Source organism: Paramisgurnus dabryanus, chromosome 14, assembly GCF_030506205.2.
Source record: "Paramisgurnus dabryanus chromosome 14, PD_genome_1.1, whole genome shotgun sequence".
Classification (NCBI taxonomy): Eukaryota; Metazoa; Chordata; class Actinopteri; order Cypriniformes; family Cobitidae; genus Paramisgurnus; species Paramisgurnus dabryanus.
Window position 1 is genome coordinate 21,712,263 of NC_133350.1, and position 21,526 is coordinate 21,733,788.

General features: G+C 37.0%; 1 protein-coding gene across 1 annotated transcript in view; it reads right to left on the bottom strand.

Annotated features, from left to right (window-relative positions):
• Positions 1 to 21,526, bottom strand: part of LOC135719047 (inactive N-acetylated-alpha-linked acidic dipeptidase-like protein 2) — a 316,217-nt gene that overhangs the window by 155,762 nt on the left and 138,929 nt on the right. Inside the window, exons 3-5 of the mRNA XM_065241553.1 lie at positions 18,750 to 19,011; positions 11,845 to 11,964; positions 5,400 to 5,538 (exon numbers count right to left, since the gene is read on the bottom strand). Coding sequence (XP_065097625.1) covers positions 5,400 to 5,538; positions 11,845 to 11,964; positions 18,750 to 19,011 — 521 coding nt within the window. The remainder of the gene's footprint in view (positions 1 to 5,399; positions 5,539 to 11,844; positions 11,965 to 18,749; positions 19,012 to 21,526) is intronic.

A 21,526-nucleotide genomic window follows, 5' to 3' on the forward strand; every position in this document is an offset into this window, starting at 1 on the left:
ATATGCTTCAAACAGATGTTTACCGGGAGCGTCTCATTGGAGTGGCTGTTGATAAAGTGCACACCGTTGTTCTATAGTGAGTAATGATGTTTATTTAGATGCTATTTGGTTGCGGCTGGTTATTTCAATGGCTGACTTGTTGTCAACCAGTTCGTTATTGCTGGGACATTTCCACACTCCGAAACATGATGCTAGATGAAACAAACTCGATTGGTTGTTTGACATGTCGGTCAAACGGCCTCGTGGGGGGCCATTGGCCAAAAAAAGCAGCGAAAAACACAATATTGAAGGTCTGGCTACGCAAGATTACAATCTACCTAACCTGCATGTTCTTAGATTGTGTGAGGAACCGGAGTACCCGGAGACAACCCGCGCTGACACAGGGAGAACATGCAAACGCCACCAGAAAGGTCTCCCAACAAAGCAAAGAGTCTCAAACCGGGGGCCTTGTTGCTATGAGGCAACAGTGCCACCCAGTCGAACTATAGTAACTCACTATAGTAAAACATTTTTATATTATTTATTCCTAAATTAGATATAATTATTATTAAAAGTATTTATTTATTAAAACATTTTTTCCAGTTGTTATTAACGATTTCATGGTAATTAACTCTTTCACCGCCAGCGTTTTTTTTAAAAAGTTGCCAGCCAGCGCCAGCGTTTTTCATGATTTTCACCAAAGTTTAATGCCTTCCAGAAAATGTTCTTCTTTAAATATATAAACATACAATATACCAAATGAAAGAACAGACCCTCTGCTTTCAAACAAAAAAACGTTTCATCCTACCTTCAGTGGTTCTTTTGTAATCAGCTTTTGAATATGGGTAGGTTTCTGCAAAAACAACAAATTTTGAGCAAAAAGCAGAGATAATTCAATTTTTGTGACAGACTTTTCATAGAGATCCCATTTAGAGCGATCTTTAAAACAGACACGGACATGCACCCGCTTGCCATAGGGCAATACTTCCGGGTTTAAAAAGTTGCGGAAGATAATAGCGGTATTGCGGAAAGATGGAAAATCTCGTCATTGGCGGGGAAGCGTTTTCTCTTAATTGACGAGATATCTCGTCAATGGCGGTGAAAGAGTTAAGCAATGTTTTACATCATACCTGCAGTAAGAAGACCCGTTATCCAAAATTATGCACAACATTAGATGGCTGTTTTCATTTATTTTTCGAATATACAAGGCAAAAAGCCACTTAATAAGACCAAAAAGTGCATTTTGTGCACTTCCTCTGCCTGTTTGAGTGACGTTGCTTGTGTTTCATTTCAAAAGGTCATGTGTAGAATGGCATTCTTTGCTTACATCCATTGATTTTTAGGTTGTGACCCCTCATAAAAAGAACCAAAATCAAAATGACAAAAGAGGGGGTTGGAGGAGAGAGAGAGAGGGTAACCTGGTGGACAAATCCGACCAAGGTGAGACACATTGTGACACCTTTGAGTGACATTGCACAGAGGACGTCTCACTTCATGACAGCAGTGTTAAGCATTTGTTCATTAAAAGGCTCCTACATGGGTCCCATAGCTGTGGCGTATTTAAATAAATATGCAAATGACTACATTTCTATTCAAAGGCTTCTGTTCACTTCAACAAGGTTTCTAAATAACACATGGGACAAAATTCTTTCCGTGTGAATAAAACCACCTGTCAGCGATTTCAAATTAACACGTAAAAATCGTTTGAAGTTACACGCACACTTTTCCTTATCTCTTCCTCAGATATGCGCCTGCCTTTAAAGGTTAACAAAATTATGCAATTCAACAAGCAAAAGATTCAGAAGAGCAGAAGGCTAATAAAGCAAGCCGTGCTTTTATATGCCAGGATTGCGTTTATGTCCTCTAGCGCCTCACTGACTCATTTCCCAACCAGGAAGACAGGGAGAATTTATCCAAAAGAAACAAAATAAATAAGATCGAGTCATGGCTCAATAAAACCCGCACAGCACGTGTTCTCCAGAGGCTACAATTCAGGTACACAAACTATTTCCTTGGATTGAATCAATGCGGTTATCCTCCTCTTTTGGTGTTAGAGACAGAAGAAATGTTTCTATGTGAGCCTTTAGGGCATCGCATTATTTGTTTCGTGTCATTCATAAGCAAACGAGATCCTGGAATGCATCCGATGTATAAAGCTGTACAAACAATAAAGCAGAGAAGAGACAAAATGGGGAGAGGAAAAGACTGGGAAGAAGCGCATTCAAGGCAAAATAACAAGTAAGACTGTCAATTAACAATTCTGGCGTTTTTGCAGATCTGATTCTTCTCACTGTTTGAAAGTATCTACAGTGATTTCTTTTAACAGGAAATAAGTAGAAACATGTTTTCAAAGATCTCTGCTTTGATTTAACATAATCTGTATTAGCAGGTAGTGCGCCAGTACAACAAAGACATGAATTCAAATGAACCTTATTATATTAAGTCAAAAACAAAAGTACCTTTTGCACAAAACTTGTGGAAAAAATACCTTGAAAAACATTCATCACTCTTTTCATCAGCTTGGTCTGATCAATATGTGTTTACCAGCAGCGGGTTTGAATGACCATTATTCATAATTCATTTACATTGGGTGAAAGACCAAGAAAACAATATTTCAAAACCAATACTTCACAATTTTCTTGCCAACTTCTCTGATGAAATATTTGTTTTGACTACATCTATCATATATTCAGACCTCAGCTGTTGATCATGTCAACACAAGAGTATTCTGTTTATGCACACACAGGCACACACAAATATTTAAGGGATAACGTATAGGCAGCTGGTCATTAGCATCAATCAGCCTAGCAACAGGACAAACAATATTAATTGAATCTGCAATCCACATAACAGAAACAAATAACATTTGTTTGTCCATCCTGACACTGCAACACTGGCACAACCTGTCTATTCAATCACCAAAAGAAATTGCGAGAAGAGTAATCGTTTTCCCTAACAATCCATCTGTCTGCCGTTAGTCTGCCATGCAATAACATGGCACAGAAATAACATTTCATCTTAGCCTACTGTATGTTATATGGCTGATAAGTTCAAGTGTAACGTACAGTCATCAGAGAGCACTGTAATACTGTTCAGTTATTGATTCACCAGAACACATTGCAAACATACAATGCCAAACAAAACAAACACAAGGACGATTTACCAGCTGAATTATTTATTCTCCTTTGAACCACCACCCAGCATCCAGCGACTTCACTGGGCTCTTGCTGAGCAGTTTGACAAAGGCCTTTACCAAAGAGGGAACGTGCACAAAACATCTGCTAAGACATCTGTTTGCAGGCTCCGTCGTGCCCTGACTCCACGACCTGCTGTAAGCCCATGCCATCACTCCAGTAATGACACGTCCCAGTGATCCTACACTGTAGCCAGCCAGGGTCAGCCACGGTTGCACTAAGGTCTTCTGTCATGGACGGCACTCTTAAATACAGTAGATTCGTTTTCAGCACTATGGACAGCAGCAGAGCAGCACAAACTTGGCCTGTGATCAGGACCATGGACAGCTCTCACCGCAGATTTAAAGGGATGTATGATAGGATACCGTACCGTTTTCAGTGGATGTTTAATAAATAGTTTACCCAAAACATTTAAATTGTTATTATCAGATAGTCACTCCTATGTATACTTTTATTTTTCAGAAGCGAATGCCTCTAAAGGAAACCTCTGTCAAAAATAATATAATGATATTAACCAAATGCTTTCAACACGTATAATGCGTTCATCAAATATTTTACATTTTAAAAATGCTTAATCCGAACCTCACACCATTCAGAAATACAGTTTTTTTGGCAGAATCCATGAAGAGTCTGATTAAAAAAATGCTTGTTTACAAGAAACATGTCATTTCTTTTAAAACAACATCATGTTGTTATCAGTAAAAATGTGCTCTTTCAGAGCTATTTGTGCTGTTTTCTCTTTCATAAACTTTGGGGTTACATGACCAAGGACAGTGATTTCCGTATGCAAGACTAACTTTGAGATGAAAAGACTATAACTGTAATTAAGGCGATGCTTTTCCTTATTAAAATTATTTTGATTTTCGGAAAGGGAATGTTAACAGTTAGCAAATATTTTTTTCAAGGACATTAAGTCATAATTTTTTCTAGAAGTTGTAAACATAATCACTCTCACTGATGCTTTGTGTTTTTTAATTGTTTAAAACAGTGAAAGATATTTGCAATGAAAGTACAATAATGAGTGACCAGCTGATAGAAACAGTCATGCTACATTATCGACATCTATCGAAGGACTGTTCCAATGTTGAAGATCCTCAGAGTTGCAACCAAGAACCGAGTCCTTCGTTCTGAAAAATGTCCCATATACAGGAAAGGATGCATATGTGTAACCTTTGCAATCTCAAATCACCCACAATCCTATGCGTGCAGCGCCGAAAGCACGCCTCTTTACTGACGTAATGACACAATGACGTGCCCTTGCTAGCCTGTTCCATTTACGTGTTCTCCAAATTCTAAAGAGGAGCCTCGCCTCGTCTAGCCTCTGAAGGAATTGACTTTGAAAGACCAGTCCTGCCAAGGAAGTATCCTTAACATTGAGAAACAGCCATTAACACAGTTTAAGAGTTGGTTTCCTCATGCTTAACAAATGCAAAGTGTCAAAAAAGCAGTTGGACATGTTACTGAGTATTTCTGTGCTGAATGCACTTCGCCAGGGTTCGTACAAGTTTCGGGAATTTTATTTTTCTGAATACGGGTCCAGCTGACCACTCCCACACGCCAATCAGCGGGAGAGCGAGAACTGAGGACACAAACATGTGGTGAATCATAAGTTATCCAGTGTGTTCCATGACTCGTGACTCGCTCCTCCCGCGGTTCGTAACTCCTCCTTTTCAATTTTTTCATACGTTATCAGAAAGAATCCGTAAAGCTAATCTATCTGTTATAAATCTGATAAAACTACAGTAACGGCTCTTCGGAGGTGTAAAGGATGTAATACTACTCTATAGGTAATCCAGATTAACATCAGATACGCAGAAACAGCTTGTGTTATGGACGCTTTAAAGTTTTTAAAGAGTTATTTTTTCTTAATTAAGAGAGGATTCGTCTTTAAAAGAGAATTCAACAGAAAAATTAAAATGAAAATCTTTTATTGATTTCTGAGTGTGACTCTATAACCACTCTGGAAATGAGTTTACAACCTTACTGTCAAGCAAAGTAATGTAGAACAATGATCTCTTTCTAACAGCATTTCTAATCGAAATGCCCTATGTCTTGAAGGGCAACTTCTTCATTAGATTCTGCAGACTCACAGATTACTTTTTGAATGCTAGTCTAAATCAAATTTCAGTAAGAATATAGTGTACAGCGGAGAAAGCGTAATATGTCTGATGACAGTGAAAAAAGATCAGGAATATTAGTCTCTGCGAGAATTTGAGTGAAACTTACTGGTTTTGGGGGCTTCTTGAGAAGATGGATTTCCACCTGGGTTTAGAGTCACACCAAAGGTCTTCTGCCCAAAAGGGGCATCACATGGATCCACATACAGGAGAGATCCACCAAACCCCAGCTGTTGCAGGAGAGAGAGCTGTGGAGATAAAAGATGAACAAGATCCTAAAACAAAACAAACAATCAAACTCCAGACAAACCACAATGTGTTGTGATTTTCTAGGCCGATATGGCTAGGAACTATACTCTCATTCTGGGTAATAATTAAAGACTTTGCTGCTGTACATGGCTGCAACAGGCGCAATGATATTACGCACTGCCGAAAATAGTCCCATTGGTTACTTTCAATAGCAGGAGACTATTTTCGGGCACTGCGTTGACAGGATCCTGTCAGAATCTTGTCTTGAATTATCTAGTCTTTGTGTCAGGGTTGTTACAGTGCCATGTTTTGTGTGGGAAAAAATGTATAATTTATAATTTAAAAAAAATTAAATTATATATATATATATATATATAATATTTTTATTAATTCATACATAAGCAACAGTAAATAAATATGACAAGCAGTTGTTTTGTTTTCTTTATTCATAACTAATATAATAAACATGACCAATGATGTGACAAACAAAGTAAACTTTACCATTTCACAGTACAATCAATAAAGCCACACAGGTGTAAGGGTTTATCTCAACGACAGCTCTCCGACGCATGGCATTTACGTCAGTGTCTAAAATCGTTCACAATTGTTCCAATTGTCATTTGCTATACAGGGAATAGGGAATGAGTGAACGAGGGAGCAGTTTCGGACGCGGCTCTTGTGTTTACTGTTTTGTTCATTTTCGTTTTGTTATATTGTGTCCTTGACTTGTGTCCATGCCCGTTGTACATCTTGTTGTAAGTAGTTAGTCCAGTGTATTCCTTGTCTAGTCTGTTATTGTTACTTGTAAGTGCATTGTTAGCTTTTACATCTAGTTTAGTGTCAGTTTAGTGTTGTGTACATCCTGTCTTGTTTTCCCCCTCGTGGTTTTTGTGTTTTCCTGTTTTCTTTGAATAAAGTCCTGTATTGTTCACTCCTGTCTGCGCTTGGGTTCATCTGCCCCAAGTCCTCACAATGCGTAATAGCATTGCGCCTGCTGCAGCCATGTTACAGCAGCAAAGTCCTTGATTATTAGTCAAGTTTTAAATAGGAAAAATATTGAAACTCTTTGGCTATTTTGTAGCACAATGCTAATGGTCTAATCAGATTTTATGAATTATGCTAAAAGTGGTACCGCCAGACCCGGAGATCGGCTGAATGGATTCCAAAATGGGAAAAATCAAATGTACTGCTTTTGTACTGCTAACACAATGCTCTACCACTGAGCTACAGGGGCACTTAAAATCTACACTTTCAGAAAAAATGGTATGTTCCCTCAGCTGTCACTGGGGCTGTACCCTTTAAAACTGTCCTAATATGTACCATTTAGGTACAGATGTGTATACACTTGGTATCAATATGTACATTTGAGATACTAACTGAGGACATTTTTTAAATAGTGATAGATGGGTTATTTTTTTATTTTTTGTTGAGAGTGTATACTTAAACCAAGGGTTTTGGATTAAATAAAAAAGAAAGCATTACAATAAGAGAGTTTTTTATTTAAGTAATTATTTTAACTCTTATTGCTATGCTGATAATATGATGCATAATATAAACATCACAGTATACAGTATGTATGTACCATGTATTCATTGTAATTCTCCCAGAAATAGCATGCAATTGAAATAGTCTGTAAGGGTTAGGGAGCATCTTGAGTTCAATGTTCCCTCTGGATCACACGTGGGAGGAAAAAAGCCCAATAACAGCACTAATTAATGAATATCTCATGTCACCCCAGTGTGTGTGTTTCAAATGAGAACACTGGGAACACAGCTTTGTGCTTTCAACAGCTAAGCCAAATCAACTAAACCACAATATGGCTCTCTACTGGTTACAGATGTAATAAAAAGAAATTTTCAACTATATAGCGTCAAAAACACAACATAACATTTTAAATATAACATAACAATATAACAAAATTTTAATACATTTTATTATATTACTTTGGTCATGCAGAAAAACATCAGACACCCTATAGTTATATGTTCTTGCAGAAATCATATAGATTCTGAAGATACAAGCAGCTGCATGACACTACTGTCACGCTACATTTAACCATTTAGCTATTTTGACACATTTGGTCACACTTCAAAGCCCCTACATCTAGTCAACAATACAATTTTGACTGCTAATGACATGTATACTACAGTGGCGAGATAACTGTGCTCATCGTGTCAGCTATGCCGGCAGTTAAGCCTGTGTGTCAAACAGACGGGCACATTTGGTGTGATGGCACATGCACCGCTGGGTGTTGTGTGACTGAACCTCCCTCGCACCTGACACCAACATGAAAGCCAGCCAGAACCTTCTCCACAGGATGAAGATAAACAGGCTTGTAATAAGTTGAAAATAAGACCTGGAACCGATTGTCTTACAGCATGGGAGTTGTTCTCAGATTGAAATCAACACCTTGTTGGTTTTGTTGTTGTGATGAATGATCATGGGTCACCATGGCTAACGGTTCAAGTTAAATGTCAACAAAAGCAACACCTTGTGCTTTGCAGAAACACAGAGTACAACTAAACATACAGCACTTGACATTTACTTACTGGCTCCAATACAAACATGCTCTCATGAAGGATGAGGCGAAATTTAGTGACTCACATATGGAGTGCTATTTTAATGAGAAATCGTTGGGTTCATTTTGAATGAACTTCAACAATAATGACTTGTGATTGCAGACTTGGCATATCAAATCTTAGTTTAAAATGCTGTTGAGATCTTTACCGAAACTCAGTGTGCATTTTGAGATTACAAACTGCATGTGAGATTTCTGGGTCTTTTTAACAACAATAATATTATTTTAACAAATAATAAATTTATAACAATAATATAAAAAATCTGATATTTGATTTTATTATAAAGTCCTTGATCTCAAATCCAGAGTTTCGCGTCGCGAATGTGCAGCCACAAACCGCAAGTCTGGAAAACATTGGTATTGTGCTGCTGCGCATCCATGTGTGTGATAAGCAAACCCCCGTTGTCGTCCTGTTTATATGCGCATATTTCTAACGCGCTCATTAAATAAAAAAAAAACACTATTGCGCCATTGACTTTAGACCAAGTTTTTGTTGGTCAATGGCGTAGTCTATTTTAGTTGCCTCAAAATAACAATGCACCTGAACACACCTCTTTTTTAGTTCAGAACGCCCATGGACGCAAAATGGGCGCAAATGCATTTGCTATTTAAACAACGTGGCGCTAAACGTGAAAATTATAATTGCACCAGGTTAAAACTAGCATAAGACACATGTGTCACGCATTGCACTGCATTGTGCCGGGTATGATGGAGTCCTGAGTGTTAATGCATTATATTACAATTTTCAATGACACAACATTGTATAGGCTACAAAAACTATGCACTTACAGCATCAAAAAACGTTTAGTTGAGTGTGTGCTTATCATTCACGACTCTTCAGTTGCTTTCCGCCATTTTGAAAAGGTCAAAGGTTATCTCATCTCAGCAACTCGGGCATCAAAATATTCTATGAGTTGCCCAGTGGAAAATACTACATGATGGGGTGTTCAAGTGCATTTTCCACTTCGGCTTTTGGTATTTACCATAATTACCATAGCACGTGAAGGCAGCATTAGAACAAAGCACAGATGACAATAGGTTCGCTCGAGACAGCACAAGCAGGAAGGTAAAGCTCTCTAAGACCAATCAGTGATCATCAAGGTTTTTACATCACGTTTTAGTATCAGCTTAGCTCGCGTGGAACCCCAACCGAGGTGGTACTAAATATGTATTGGGTATCCAGTGGAAAAGCCCCCAAAAGTAAGCCAACCTGACCCAAACCGTGGGGTACTATGCAATGGGAAAGCACCATTAGTCATTGTACTAAGAATCTGTTTTAGGTTTTGTGTCAACGATGGCTTATTTGAAACCTGCATACACAAACGTTCCAGCAAATCATTCATTAAAGTCTCTGTTAAGGTCTCCCCAATGATTTCGAGGCTATACAAGAAAATACAGTGTCCTACCCATTTAAAAGCCCAAGACTGAATATCAGCATTTTTAAAACCCAGGTACCTCAGAAATGGTTATGGTGTGCTGTTTGTTATGATTTTCTCATGCAGCGAAGCATAAAATCATGAGTAATAATTCTTGTTTTACTGTGAAGGGAGATGCGAACAAGTAGCCTATAAACCTTTCAAAATCGTATAAAATTGTTTGTCTCGAAACTGAGCAAAATGTTGCTTGTCGAATTTGCTTTATTATCTACATTGGGTGCTGACACGGTGGGACGGTGTACGGTATTGCGACAAAGATGCTAGATCAAGATCAAACGTGCCATCATTCTGTGGGCTTAATTGTCTGAGGAGGAGCAGTCAAAAAGCTTGATCCTCACAGACTAAGCATAATCACTCACTTTAAAGAAAATCAATAACTCTTCCCAAACAAATGATAGCTGAAAGTGCCTGGCACAGGGCTGGAATACAAATCAAGTGTAGTAGTCCCAAAGGTCAGCATTACCTTTAACATAAAGGGATAACAGCTGGTACTATGGTGATCATGAAATTAAATGACTTTTACTAGGATGTAGGGTTCCTGTGAACATAGACAATTATTCATACAAACAGCATAAATAAGTGATTCATTTTTGAAAAGGCTAATAGAAATTATGGAGTTTTTGCCTTGATTTGAACTCGAATAACAGGACAAATGAACGCTTTAACTAAAGTGTTTCTTATTTATGCTAAAACCAATTGCAATTGTATCTAGGGTATGTTTTTTAAAAAGGAATACATTTGCATTCATTTTGTTCTTTCGTTAAGCTATTTAGATTTTATGCATTCAACCGCACACTTACATAGGGTTCAATATTGCATTCACTATTAACTATTAAATATTTCTATAAAGATTTCACTGTTAAACTGTAAGCTATGAATCTTTAGTATATTGCGTTCTCGTTTACAAATAAAAATGAAAAATCATTGAATGTCAGCAGTAAAAAAATCATCTTCAAAATCATACATATAGCATGAAAAGTGTACGTGCAGTTTAAAACTATGTCTGTCCTTGAGGATTTATGGTACATTGAATACTTCAGCAGAAATGTAAAGCCAGACATTTATATTAATCACAAATCTACTGAATAGCTAAAGTCTTATGAAATATAAAAGCATACATTTTAACCACAACCACTTTTAACCCTTTAAATGTTCATTGAAATTAAAAAGTATAAAATGATACAAAAAGATGTTTCTGATGGGTCAGAGTTTTTACTATACTTACTATAGGAAGAACATCTTATTGTAAGCATGAAGGACATTTAGACAACAAACCAGCAGGTTCACATCATTCATCCGTGTTTTACCCACTTATAAATGTCAGGGACAGAGATGCCAATTACTCTAATGACAGAAAGCAGCTAAAATCAATCAAACGCCTCCGTTTAAAGTAAATGCCGGTCATGGGTTTACATTGTAAATAGTGATAAAATAAATAAGACTTAGAGAGAGATATATACTCAATGTTATCACATGTAACAAATCTATTTCGTTACAAAAAATAGCTTGATAAAATGTCTGTCATTATTAAAGCAACTTTAATGATCATGATTTGTTGGTCTAATGAGATTCTAATTTCATCATTAATATACGATTAGCATCTTTATGAATGGAACTATTTTTTTTACATTACAATGTCACACAATTTTTTATTACAAGTACAAAAGTAATAATTTTGTGACATCTATAAAGCAAATAATGTTATACTGTTATTTATACATTTGGCAAAACCTTTTATCCAAAGCCTCTGTGCATTATCAGTTTGTGTCTTCCTGGGATTTAAATTCATGACCTTGGTGTTGCAAATGCGTTATTGCTTACCAATTTACTGTATATACACTGAAAAAATAAAACACTGGTTGCATTTTAAGTTTGATTCATGGTTGAATAAAATTTTCTTAAAATGAAATGAATGTTAATTAATGGTATTTTAAGAAATTTAATTCATCATGTGCAACTGATGTACTCAAGTTTTTTTTTTCAGTGTACATAAGCAATAATACAATTCACAAACACAATTGAATAATAAGTGACTAATATCAAAACAATCTCATGGAATATTTTACGAGGTGGCTAATTCGTATTAATTTGTACGGCCACATTTCTACATTTTGCCATCGCCCCTGTGATGTTGGGGTTTAGTGGAAGGGTTTCATTGTTGCTTTCTTCTAATAATACACTTTTGTACGATTTACGTCGTATGAAATGATACAAATAAGCCACTTGTAAATATGTACACATTCACCTGAGATCAGGCTGCTAATATGAGTACTGTAAATTTTTTAATTTACCTTGTAAATCAAAGGTGCTTGTCCGAGTTTCAGTAGTGCAATTTTATTGGTCACATTTGTACTGGTTTGGACACGTCTCAGATCTTCTGGGCTTCCATACTGAACATCCACAACCTCTGCCTAAAAAGGGAGGAAATCAATTTTAAAACATTTTTAAAATAGTCAATATCCGCCATTGTTTTACACTCTCGCTGTCAGTGTCTAAGGAATAACAAGTGTCTGATTTGTAACTTTGTTACCCCATTAAGTTTGTTGTCACACAGATAGCATAGCAAAAAAACAATGTGAACGTCTCAGGCTCTGTGTAAACGCAGGAGGAGTACATATATTCGTTTCCATCCCATAAATCACATCGTTGCACGGATGTTAAAGCCCTGAAGGAATTCAAGCCAGATTCCCAGCAGCCAGGGGGCCAAGACACTGATTCGTCATTTAGTTTGTACTATTACACCAAAATCTGGTTTTGCGAGTTTAGGGAAAGCGGCTGATGAGGGCTGATGAGGTGGGGGTCAAATGAAATGCTTTTTAAGGCCCAGAGAAACACCAAATGGAAATGCATTACCTGAACTCAATTTATTTAACATTAGGCCGAGGGGAAATGAAACAGATTCCGGGCAGGGAAGTGCATGTCGCTGGTATCAAGAAACCAGGAGACGACTAAAAGATTTATCACTATTGCCTACATTTGCATTATAAAGGTGTTCAGTCAATGCCCAAAGAAGATGAATAAAATTGGGAATGGAAGGGAGTTGTACTGAGAGGCTGTCATCAAGGTAATGAAATTATCGAGGGCATCCGTTGTGGAGACTCCACATTGTCCCTTTAGACAAATAGCGTCTCCTTTCACAGGTCATCTCACTGCCGGGCGGCTAGAGAAAAATAACAATTGCTTCACATCTAAGGTATGTGACTAAAGAGTGGAGAGGAATGTCATTAAACATTATTTTGAGAAGAAGAATAAAATACAGTATCAAAAAATCTGCAATATTACAATCCAGAAGCATGGAGACACGTTATTTCTAATTATTACACGGCTCTCTGGAATGCTTGATTCTGATTGGTCAGTTGAGACATTTGCAGGTTCGTTCTTTTCGAATAATAACCGCTCCAAAATAATAACGCATAGCCGGTACTACTTTTACGAGTAAGATCGCTCCGCGCCAATAAAGATCAATAAAGATTACTGTTTGTTTGGCGCCATCTTGTGACAAACACTGGACAACCACGACAAGACACAGAGAGCTTACTGAGACTGAACTTGACAAAATAGAGCATGACAGCTACGAAGCCAACACACAAAAAAATACAGAATGGGCATTAAAACTTCTCAAAGACTGGCTAAAAGAGAAAAAAATGGAGACAGACAAGTATGAAGCAGAGGATCTTAATAAGGTATTACGATCATTTTATGCATCTGTGCAAAGTTTCGCGGAAGGATAAAAATGTTAATTTAAAACAAATATGCCAATAAAATGTTTCAAATTCATATTCATGTCCAGTTTTTTTTTTCTTATGTGACAAGTAGCCGTGTAATAAGCGGGATAATGTAGAGTCAGCCGGTAGTTATCGGGAAATAAGCCCCTTCAGTGTGATACAAGACCCTCCGCTTCGCGTCGGGTCCTGATCACACTGTCGGGGCTTATTTCCCGATAACTACCGGCTGCCTCTACATTATCCCTTACTTATTTACTATAATCTTTATTCATTGTTAGGTTAACATACTAATTTTGAAGTGATTTGACTTATTATTTGTAGTGTAATATTTGTTGTGTAAAAATATTGTGTCAACTAATATTTGTGAGTTTAATTAACTAAAAAAAAGGCAACCATGTAACTTGCTTCTTTAAGTTGAACCAACAATTTGTGTTTTACCAACGCTATCTCACGAGAAATTGTACATATTTTACGAGTTGGCTAATTCATATCAATTAATAAGAGTTGGCAAGTTTTGGTACGATTTGCCTTGACCCCTGTGATGTTGGGGTTAGGTGCGGGGTTATGGGTTTGGTTTCGTTGTGTTTTTTTTCTTTTTTCATTAAAATCATATGATTTTGCACGATTAACATCGTATAAAATTATACGAATTAGTCAACTGTTAAAATATGTACGATTTCTTGTGAGATCAGGTTGGTTTTACAGTATATTGAAAAGCAGTAAAGCATTTAAGCAACTTGAAATTTCCAACAGATTTAAAACATCCGTTTCTGTGTATCTAATTCAACTTTTGGTAAATATAAATGTATGTGGTTATGCTAACACACCAGTTTCGTCTTTCTTGTTGAGTTGCAGACGTATTTCATCACCTTAGCACTCTATTTCATTATATACCAAAATCAATGTTAAATGAATACAAATGACCGCTCTCAACAGCACAGCAAGCATCAAAGAAAATCAAATTTCATGAAGTGTATAACCAAACCATTGGGATGGGGTACAGTAAGTTCTAAATACACATTAAATCTTCAAAACTGTTTAGTACTTTAAACAACATCCATGTGGATTTTCAAAATTGACTTTTTGATCCATTTTGTTCTTTAAAGGTGCAGTGTGTAACTTTTAGGAGCATCTCTGGACAGAAATGCAATATGATACACAAAACTATATTATCAGTGATGTATAAAGACTTTTCATAAAGAACCGTTATGTTTTTATTACATTAGAATGATACATGAGAATTTTTATACACATACACCGCGGGTCCCCTTACATGGAAGCCACCATTTTGTGCCCCCATGTTTCTACAGAAGCCCTTAACAGACAAACATTTTTTACTAAGTTGTCTCCGACGATGACATGTTTGTCCTGTGGCGGCTACTGTAGCTTCTCTATGTTTTTCGAAAGCGGGGAATGAGCCGTGGACTGAGACGTTGGTTGCAATTTGCAATCTTACCACTAGATGCCGCTAGAATTTACAAACTGCACCTTTAACCTAAAGCAAGCCCCTCTACAGTAAGTGACCCCAGTGACCCACAAAGACCCTGTGGCAGTACTGCAAAGAAAAAGAGTAACTTTAAGTTTCGTTGCCTGACATATCATTCCTCTTATTACAATAAAAAGGCAGTGATAGCCCGACGTGTGCACCTGATCAACACTTATATGTGTGAAGAGAAGGAGCCGTGGAGCAGAGAGGATTTAACTCATTAAAACGAATTACCCTCGGGAGTCCCTCAAATGTGTTACTGACCTGAGGTAATGCCTGCACAGAAATGAGCCCAAGCCATCTAATTACTTGCCTGGGTTTGTTGTGTTTGAATTTTTAATCTTTAAATGGTTTGGCCATTTGAGTTGGTAATAAATGCTGAGGGCCATAATGACACTTCAAAATTGCTGCTGCTCAGAAATGTCTAAACCAAATAAACATGGAAAATGTTTGTTTTTTGAACTTTGTACAGTACAAAATTACTTTTTATTTTATAATTTACAATTACAAGGCGCTAAACAACACCTCTTTCAAAAATTAGATGATAGTATTAAATGAATGCTCTGAAGGCACATCAAACACATTTGCTCAGTCCTGGTCTCAGCCCATACATATTTATATGATGTCTCATAATATATATATATATATATATATATATATATATATATATATATATATATATATATATATATATATATATATATATATATATATATATATATATATATAATTATTGCATGTGGTATGTGATAACCATCCAACCCATTCTCGTGAAGTGTGTATAAATAGCATGCAGTGTGAAAAGTGGTGCAAAACAAATCTTTTCATGTCGTTTTATGTATTGGTCGCTTGGCTTTGGGGTTAAATTTGGGATTTGCTTTAGGATATCATTTAATAAAGGTTTCTCCATGTTTTTTTTTCTATTTTTACACTATGTTCGCATGGAGTTGGGGTTAGAATTGGGGTTTGGGTTAGGATGTCATTTTATGTAAACAAAACATTGTTCAAACCCCAAACCCAAGCAACATGGTAAAAAAACAGAAACCAATACATAAAACGACATGAAAAGATGTGTTGTATTAAGTAAACGGCAAGGCATATAAGTATATTTATGCGTTTATGCACGCAAAATTGAAATTTGGCCAACAATCATTACAATGTCCTGAACCACCAGTGTGTCTTCAGTGGGAAAGGAGGTGAATTTTTGGGCCCAGCTGTGAAGCACAGAGTTTGCCTAGTGACCCTAGCACAGCTGAAGATTTGCCTCAGCACAAGATCCCCGGGCGTTTCATCCATCAAGAGAGTCATATTTGTTTTTCCCCACTGATTTTTAGACACTGCAAATGCACTTTAATTTACATCTGAGCCTTGACTATCGTATGTGCAGCATTATGATGGATGACTTTGACCCACCTTACCGAGGACGACATCAAAGACAGACTGTTACTAACCACAGGAACTTTTTACTACACTTGTTTCGACACCAGCATCTGGTTTGAAAGGGAAAATGGCATTGCGGCTTCCTCCGACATTTCCTGTTTCCTTCAGAGACAGAAAGTATAACCTCTAAAATAGATGGAGGATATATCACACGTGTGTGTGAAATGGGTTCAGTCTTGCATAATGGATTTGTTTTAACCTTCCAGTGGGAGGAAGTGTTCAGGGCTGTGGAAGTGCGCGTGTGTTTGCATGATTTTTCATAGAGTAATTCAGCAATAGCTGCCGACAGCACATGACTTAATCTGGGGTGCAGTCAACATTTTAAAGTCCATTAAAATTTTGATCTGTATCTGAAATCACTCCCTATTTACTACATAGTACACACTATACACCGAAAATTTTCCCTAGCTTTCAGTATGATGTTACCGTTTCAAGGTCATGATAACCAAGGAGTGTATATTTAACACCTCAAAGGTACATATTGGTACCAATTGTATTCATATCTGTATATTTATGCTTTTTTAAAGGATAATACCCCAGTGATAGCTTTTAAGTCACTTATATACATAAAGTGTAGGGTATAAGCCATTTTGTAGTATTGTCCAAAAATTAGGGAAAATATGATTATCCTAAAATTAAAACTCCACCCATAACTCACGATCATACGAAAAAAAGGAAATTGTACGATTTAGGAATTTAATATAAATAATATTAATGGTACATGTTGCCATCAGATTGTAATTGGGCATTCCCTATTTAAGAAAAAGTGAAAGATTTCAGGCACAGGATTTGTGATCTGTGGTTCTGTACTTTCCTACTGTATATACATAGACTGTAAAAAGATAGGTGACACATCTCTATAGACTTCCACTGTAAAAATGAAGCCAAAAAATAGTCACTGACATTCAGATTTTACGCAGTAGTAATTGTGAGGTGGGGCCATGGTATCAAAACCCCATCCATTATCCTGTTTTACTCAATCTCAACACAAATCAAGTCATCACACCCATTTTTATTAGCATCTAATTAACTTAAACCAATTTATTAGAAACTTAAGTAAATCAACATGATACCAAATAACTAAAATAATAGAAATTATCATTGGTAAAATTTTATTTGACGCATTTCCTTTATTTACATTTAGGGAGTTTATGACCTATACTCAGGGTTGCCAGGTTTGCGGTTTTCCCGCACAATTGGGCTATTTTGAAAATACAGTTGCGGGAAAAATTTCGGAGCTGCGGGTTGGGGTTTTTTGGTCTAGTTTTATAATGTGCCGCGGCCACGAAAATGTTTATCTGTAGACTTATAAAATGAACGTTTTTGCATTTATCCCATAAGCATTTCATGTCAACCCAAGGACAGCTGCAGCGTTAGGAAGTCAGTGGAAAAGTTAGGGGAGGGGCGCGTTTTGCTCTTAATATCACGTCAGAACCAAGAAATTCCCTTACGTAAGGGGTTACGTCTATACTGAGAGGATATTTACAGACCACGTGAACCCATCTTTGTATGATCTTTTCAAGTTAAATAGAACATTTTAAATACGTAGATAGTATGTTAAAAGGGCAGAGCTCATACTGTCTCAAAATGGCACGGTTGGGTACACTTAGATGTACTTAAGTTAATCTTAAGAAGTACTAAAGTAGATTTTTTTGTTTAGAACAGAATAGTGTGTGAAAATAGAGCACCTTAAGTGCATTAAGAAAATTTTCATCTGCATGGAAAGTACATTAAAAGCAATAGTAAGAGTTTATTTTAGAGCCTTTGTTGTAATCCCGGAGTTTTCAACTGTGATTGGACAAATATAAAAATTGGGCTAGTTTTCATTCCTTTTGGGCGGGTTTTACGTTGTCATTGGGCTGGAAATTTTTCTTGGACCTGGCAACCCTGCCTATACTGCAGTCAGCAACCATGGAGGAGAAATGCTTTAGTTTCACTTTTCAGGACGTCTGTGGCAAACCTTGCTATACATAATAAGTATAAGCAAGTGTCAACATAATGGTGCTTAAAGGGAGACTCCACTTTGAAAATATACTAATTTTCAAGCTCCCCTAGAGTTAAACATTTGATTTTTATCGTTTTGGAATCCATTCAGCTGATCTACGGGTCTGGCGCTAACACTTTTAGCATAGCTTAGCATAATCCACTGAATCTGATTAGATCATTAGCATCACGCTAAAAAACAAACAAAGTATCGATATTTTTCCTATTTAATACTTGACCCTTTAGTTACATTGTGTACTAAGACCGACAGAAAATTAAAAGTTGCGATTTTCTATGCAGATATGTCTAGGAACTATACTCTCATTCTGGCGTAATAATCAAGGACTTTTCTGCCGTAAAATGACTGCAGGAGGCGCAATGATATTACGCAGTGCCTGAAAATAGTCCCCTGCTATTGAAAGTTACAAAGGGGACTATTTTCGGCTGCTGTGTAAAAATCAAATATTTACCTCTAGGGGAGCTGGAAAATGAGATTTTTTTTTAACAAAGTGGAGTGCCCCTTTAAGTATAAGCATAAATATAATGGTTCAACACAACTCACCTCTAGAGTTCCCACAGCTGAATAGGCAGCAAATCCAAGCAGTTCAGTTGCAGCTGTGGATGGCTGGTCACACCTCGCTCCGCTGGGTACGTAACACTGCTTACTGCCCTTAATAACAATCGTGCTGAGGGCGGGTCCAGGATAGCTCAACAGAGCTGTGTGATTGGTCACCTGATTGACTTTTAACCCAAGCTCCTCCCACCGTTGAGAGATGTACTTCACTTTGGAAATCTCATTGAGCTCGGACAAGCTGTCAAAGTCCCTGCATCGAGGGAAAGACAAAAAAGGAAAGGAACATCAATAAACGTGTTAAAGACAACGCTTAAATAGAGGTGATGAATATGCGTAAGTCTCATTATCATTAGCGTAATTAGTACGTTGTTGACTTTAGGTTAACATTTGTTTTCCTCCGAGGTATTTACATGGTCTATTGATGTGAAACTGCGGGTAGGATCCTACAGTAGGACAGAAATGCAGAGAAGGCCTCCATAATTCATATTCTGGACAAGCTTCAGTTAATGTAACTGATGAATATGGCAGAGCAGGGAATCAATTGTCTCCTGAACAAACGGATGCGCTATTAAAAAAGGATTGCCGTAAGAGAAAGTAAATTAGCAACAGACGGTTAACCATGAGAGGAAGAAATGAAGCACGGCTAAGGTGCTCTGGCAGCTCGGCTCTGCTTATTTTCTCACCCGTCACGGCACATGGAAGGCACAAAGAGAAACACAGTGTTATCCTGTAACTTTTAAACTTTGCGAGCTCTCGGGCATATCAGCATGCTGAAGCTCGCTCTGTGATTTTATAAGGTAGCACCACGGCAGGCCTGCCCATTCTTTCAATCTTCAAAACAAAATTAATTGAAGTGTAAAAGAAAGCCAGGAGCCTCCAGAGACTATAAATCATTTTACTGCTTTTTTGTTTCAAGCCGCTATGATGAATATGCGGACGGTAACAACCTTGATCATTGCCACATGACATTAATGATATCCGTTACCTAAATGCATATTGTGACAGACTGTTCCTCTACCTTAATAACAAAGAGATTTTTGTTCTAATTTTTTTTTTTAGGTTAGAGAGGTTCATTCTTTTGAAATTTTTGAGTCGTCAGACTTCAAGCTGTGAGCATTTATTCCAAACATTCAGTTCTGTTTTGCATGCGTCCTGCTTTTTAAAACTGGGTATATATAGCTTCACAATCAGATATGAACGAATGACAAAGTATCTTCCACAGAATGAAAACAAAAACCCTTGATTTCGATTGCATCTCCCAGACATTTATTATAGCCATTTAGCATCCTCAAATACTCACACAATTGTGCAGTGAGAATCAACATTATTGTCTAGATGCAGTAAACAAAGCCAATGTAATTCAATAGCTTTTGTTCTTACAGGTAAGAGACAAGTTGCGAAATTCTCATGTTGTAGTAGAGTTTAAGCAGCAGGTTGATCTTAGAGTTTGCCTCTATAGCCTCTTGAGCACCAGACTCATCCAATAATTCAGGAGAGCGGACAAGCGGCCCGGCCCCACGTTCAGGCTGTGTGACCTGACTGAGTGTGTCCAATCCCTCGTGGCTGTGCATGGGTGCCTGGGTAATCTAATTAAAAGTGTGCTCTGCATGAGTGAAGAGGATGAATCCTGACCTCTCTCAGGTAAAGCTTCTTCACCCACACTGCAGCTGCCGCAGGACCTAAAGAGTAACCCCACATATTATTCATTGAGAAAGTGTTCCTCCAATGATTGTGTGACCGATTGAAAAACAACCAATCTGAAACAAATTTGACTTTTTTGTGGCTACACATCTCTTTTGAAAGCTTTAGGTTGTGGAAAGAAAGTGATACAAAATAAAATAAATATGGAATCACTTATATACAAAAATGTATGTCTAACAAATCAGTGGATAAATATTAAATTGTGAATTTGTATAAGTTTAATTACATTGCTAGCAAGTGTTTTAACTAATGATCTGTTAATTGTTTCATAATGAAATCATTTTGTTAATGGCATGATAATTCCAGTAATGTAAATCAAAGTTACATTTTTAAACATTTATTAAAAGTATGGTGTGTAAAATATGAACCTACACTGAAAACAACAGTTTGTTCAATTAGCTTAATTTAATTAGAAAAACTTTTCCATGCAATGAGTTTAGGTCTATACAACAAGAATAGAATAAGTTAACGAGGACATTTCACAAGACTTTTTTAAGATGTGAAAAAATCTTTGGTGTCCCCAAAGTATGTAAATACCTTTTTTAAAATGGGCAGTTCTGGTCCTTTATTCTGATTGGTGTGAAACGCGTTCTAAGCTGTGATAAATACCCTGGTAACCCCACAGTTCAGATCGCATTATATAGCTTAAGTATCACTGCGCCAATGTTGCAAGTACTGATGAAAATAAACACCAGTCTTTAATCCTATTTTTTATTACAGTTGCACAATAATTGGCGATATCCAGATAAATGTCAATAAATATTGTTGAATTTTCTCGTCAATTAAGAGAAAACGCTTCCATGAGGAGTTTTTACCTCAAATCTATATTTCTGCTATTGTTCAATAGGTGGCGATATTACCCAACTTAAACACTGATGCATTCACTCAACACTAAAAACACTATGTAAGTTTTGATCATGGCTCTGAATCTGATCTCTAACAAAAGTCCTTAACAAAAATGGAATTAGCTCAGATTTTAGCTGAAAATTTGAGAGATAATAAGAGAACAGATGAATGTAGGATGACATTTTTTTTTTTTTTAAGCGGATGGTCTGTTCTTTCAT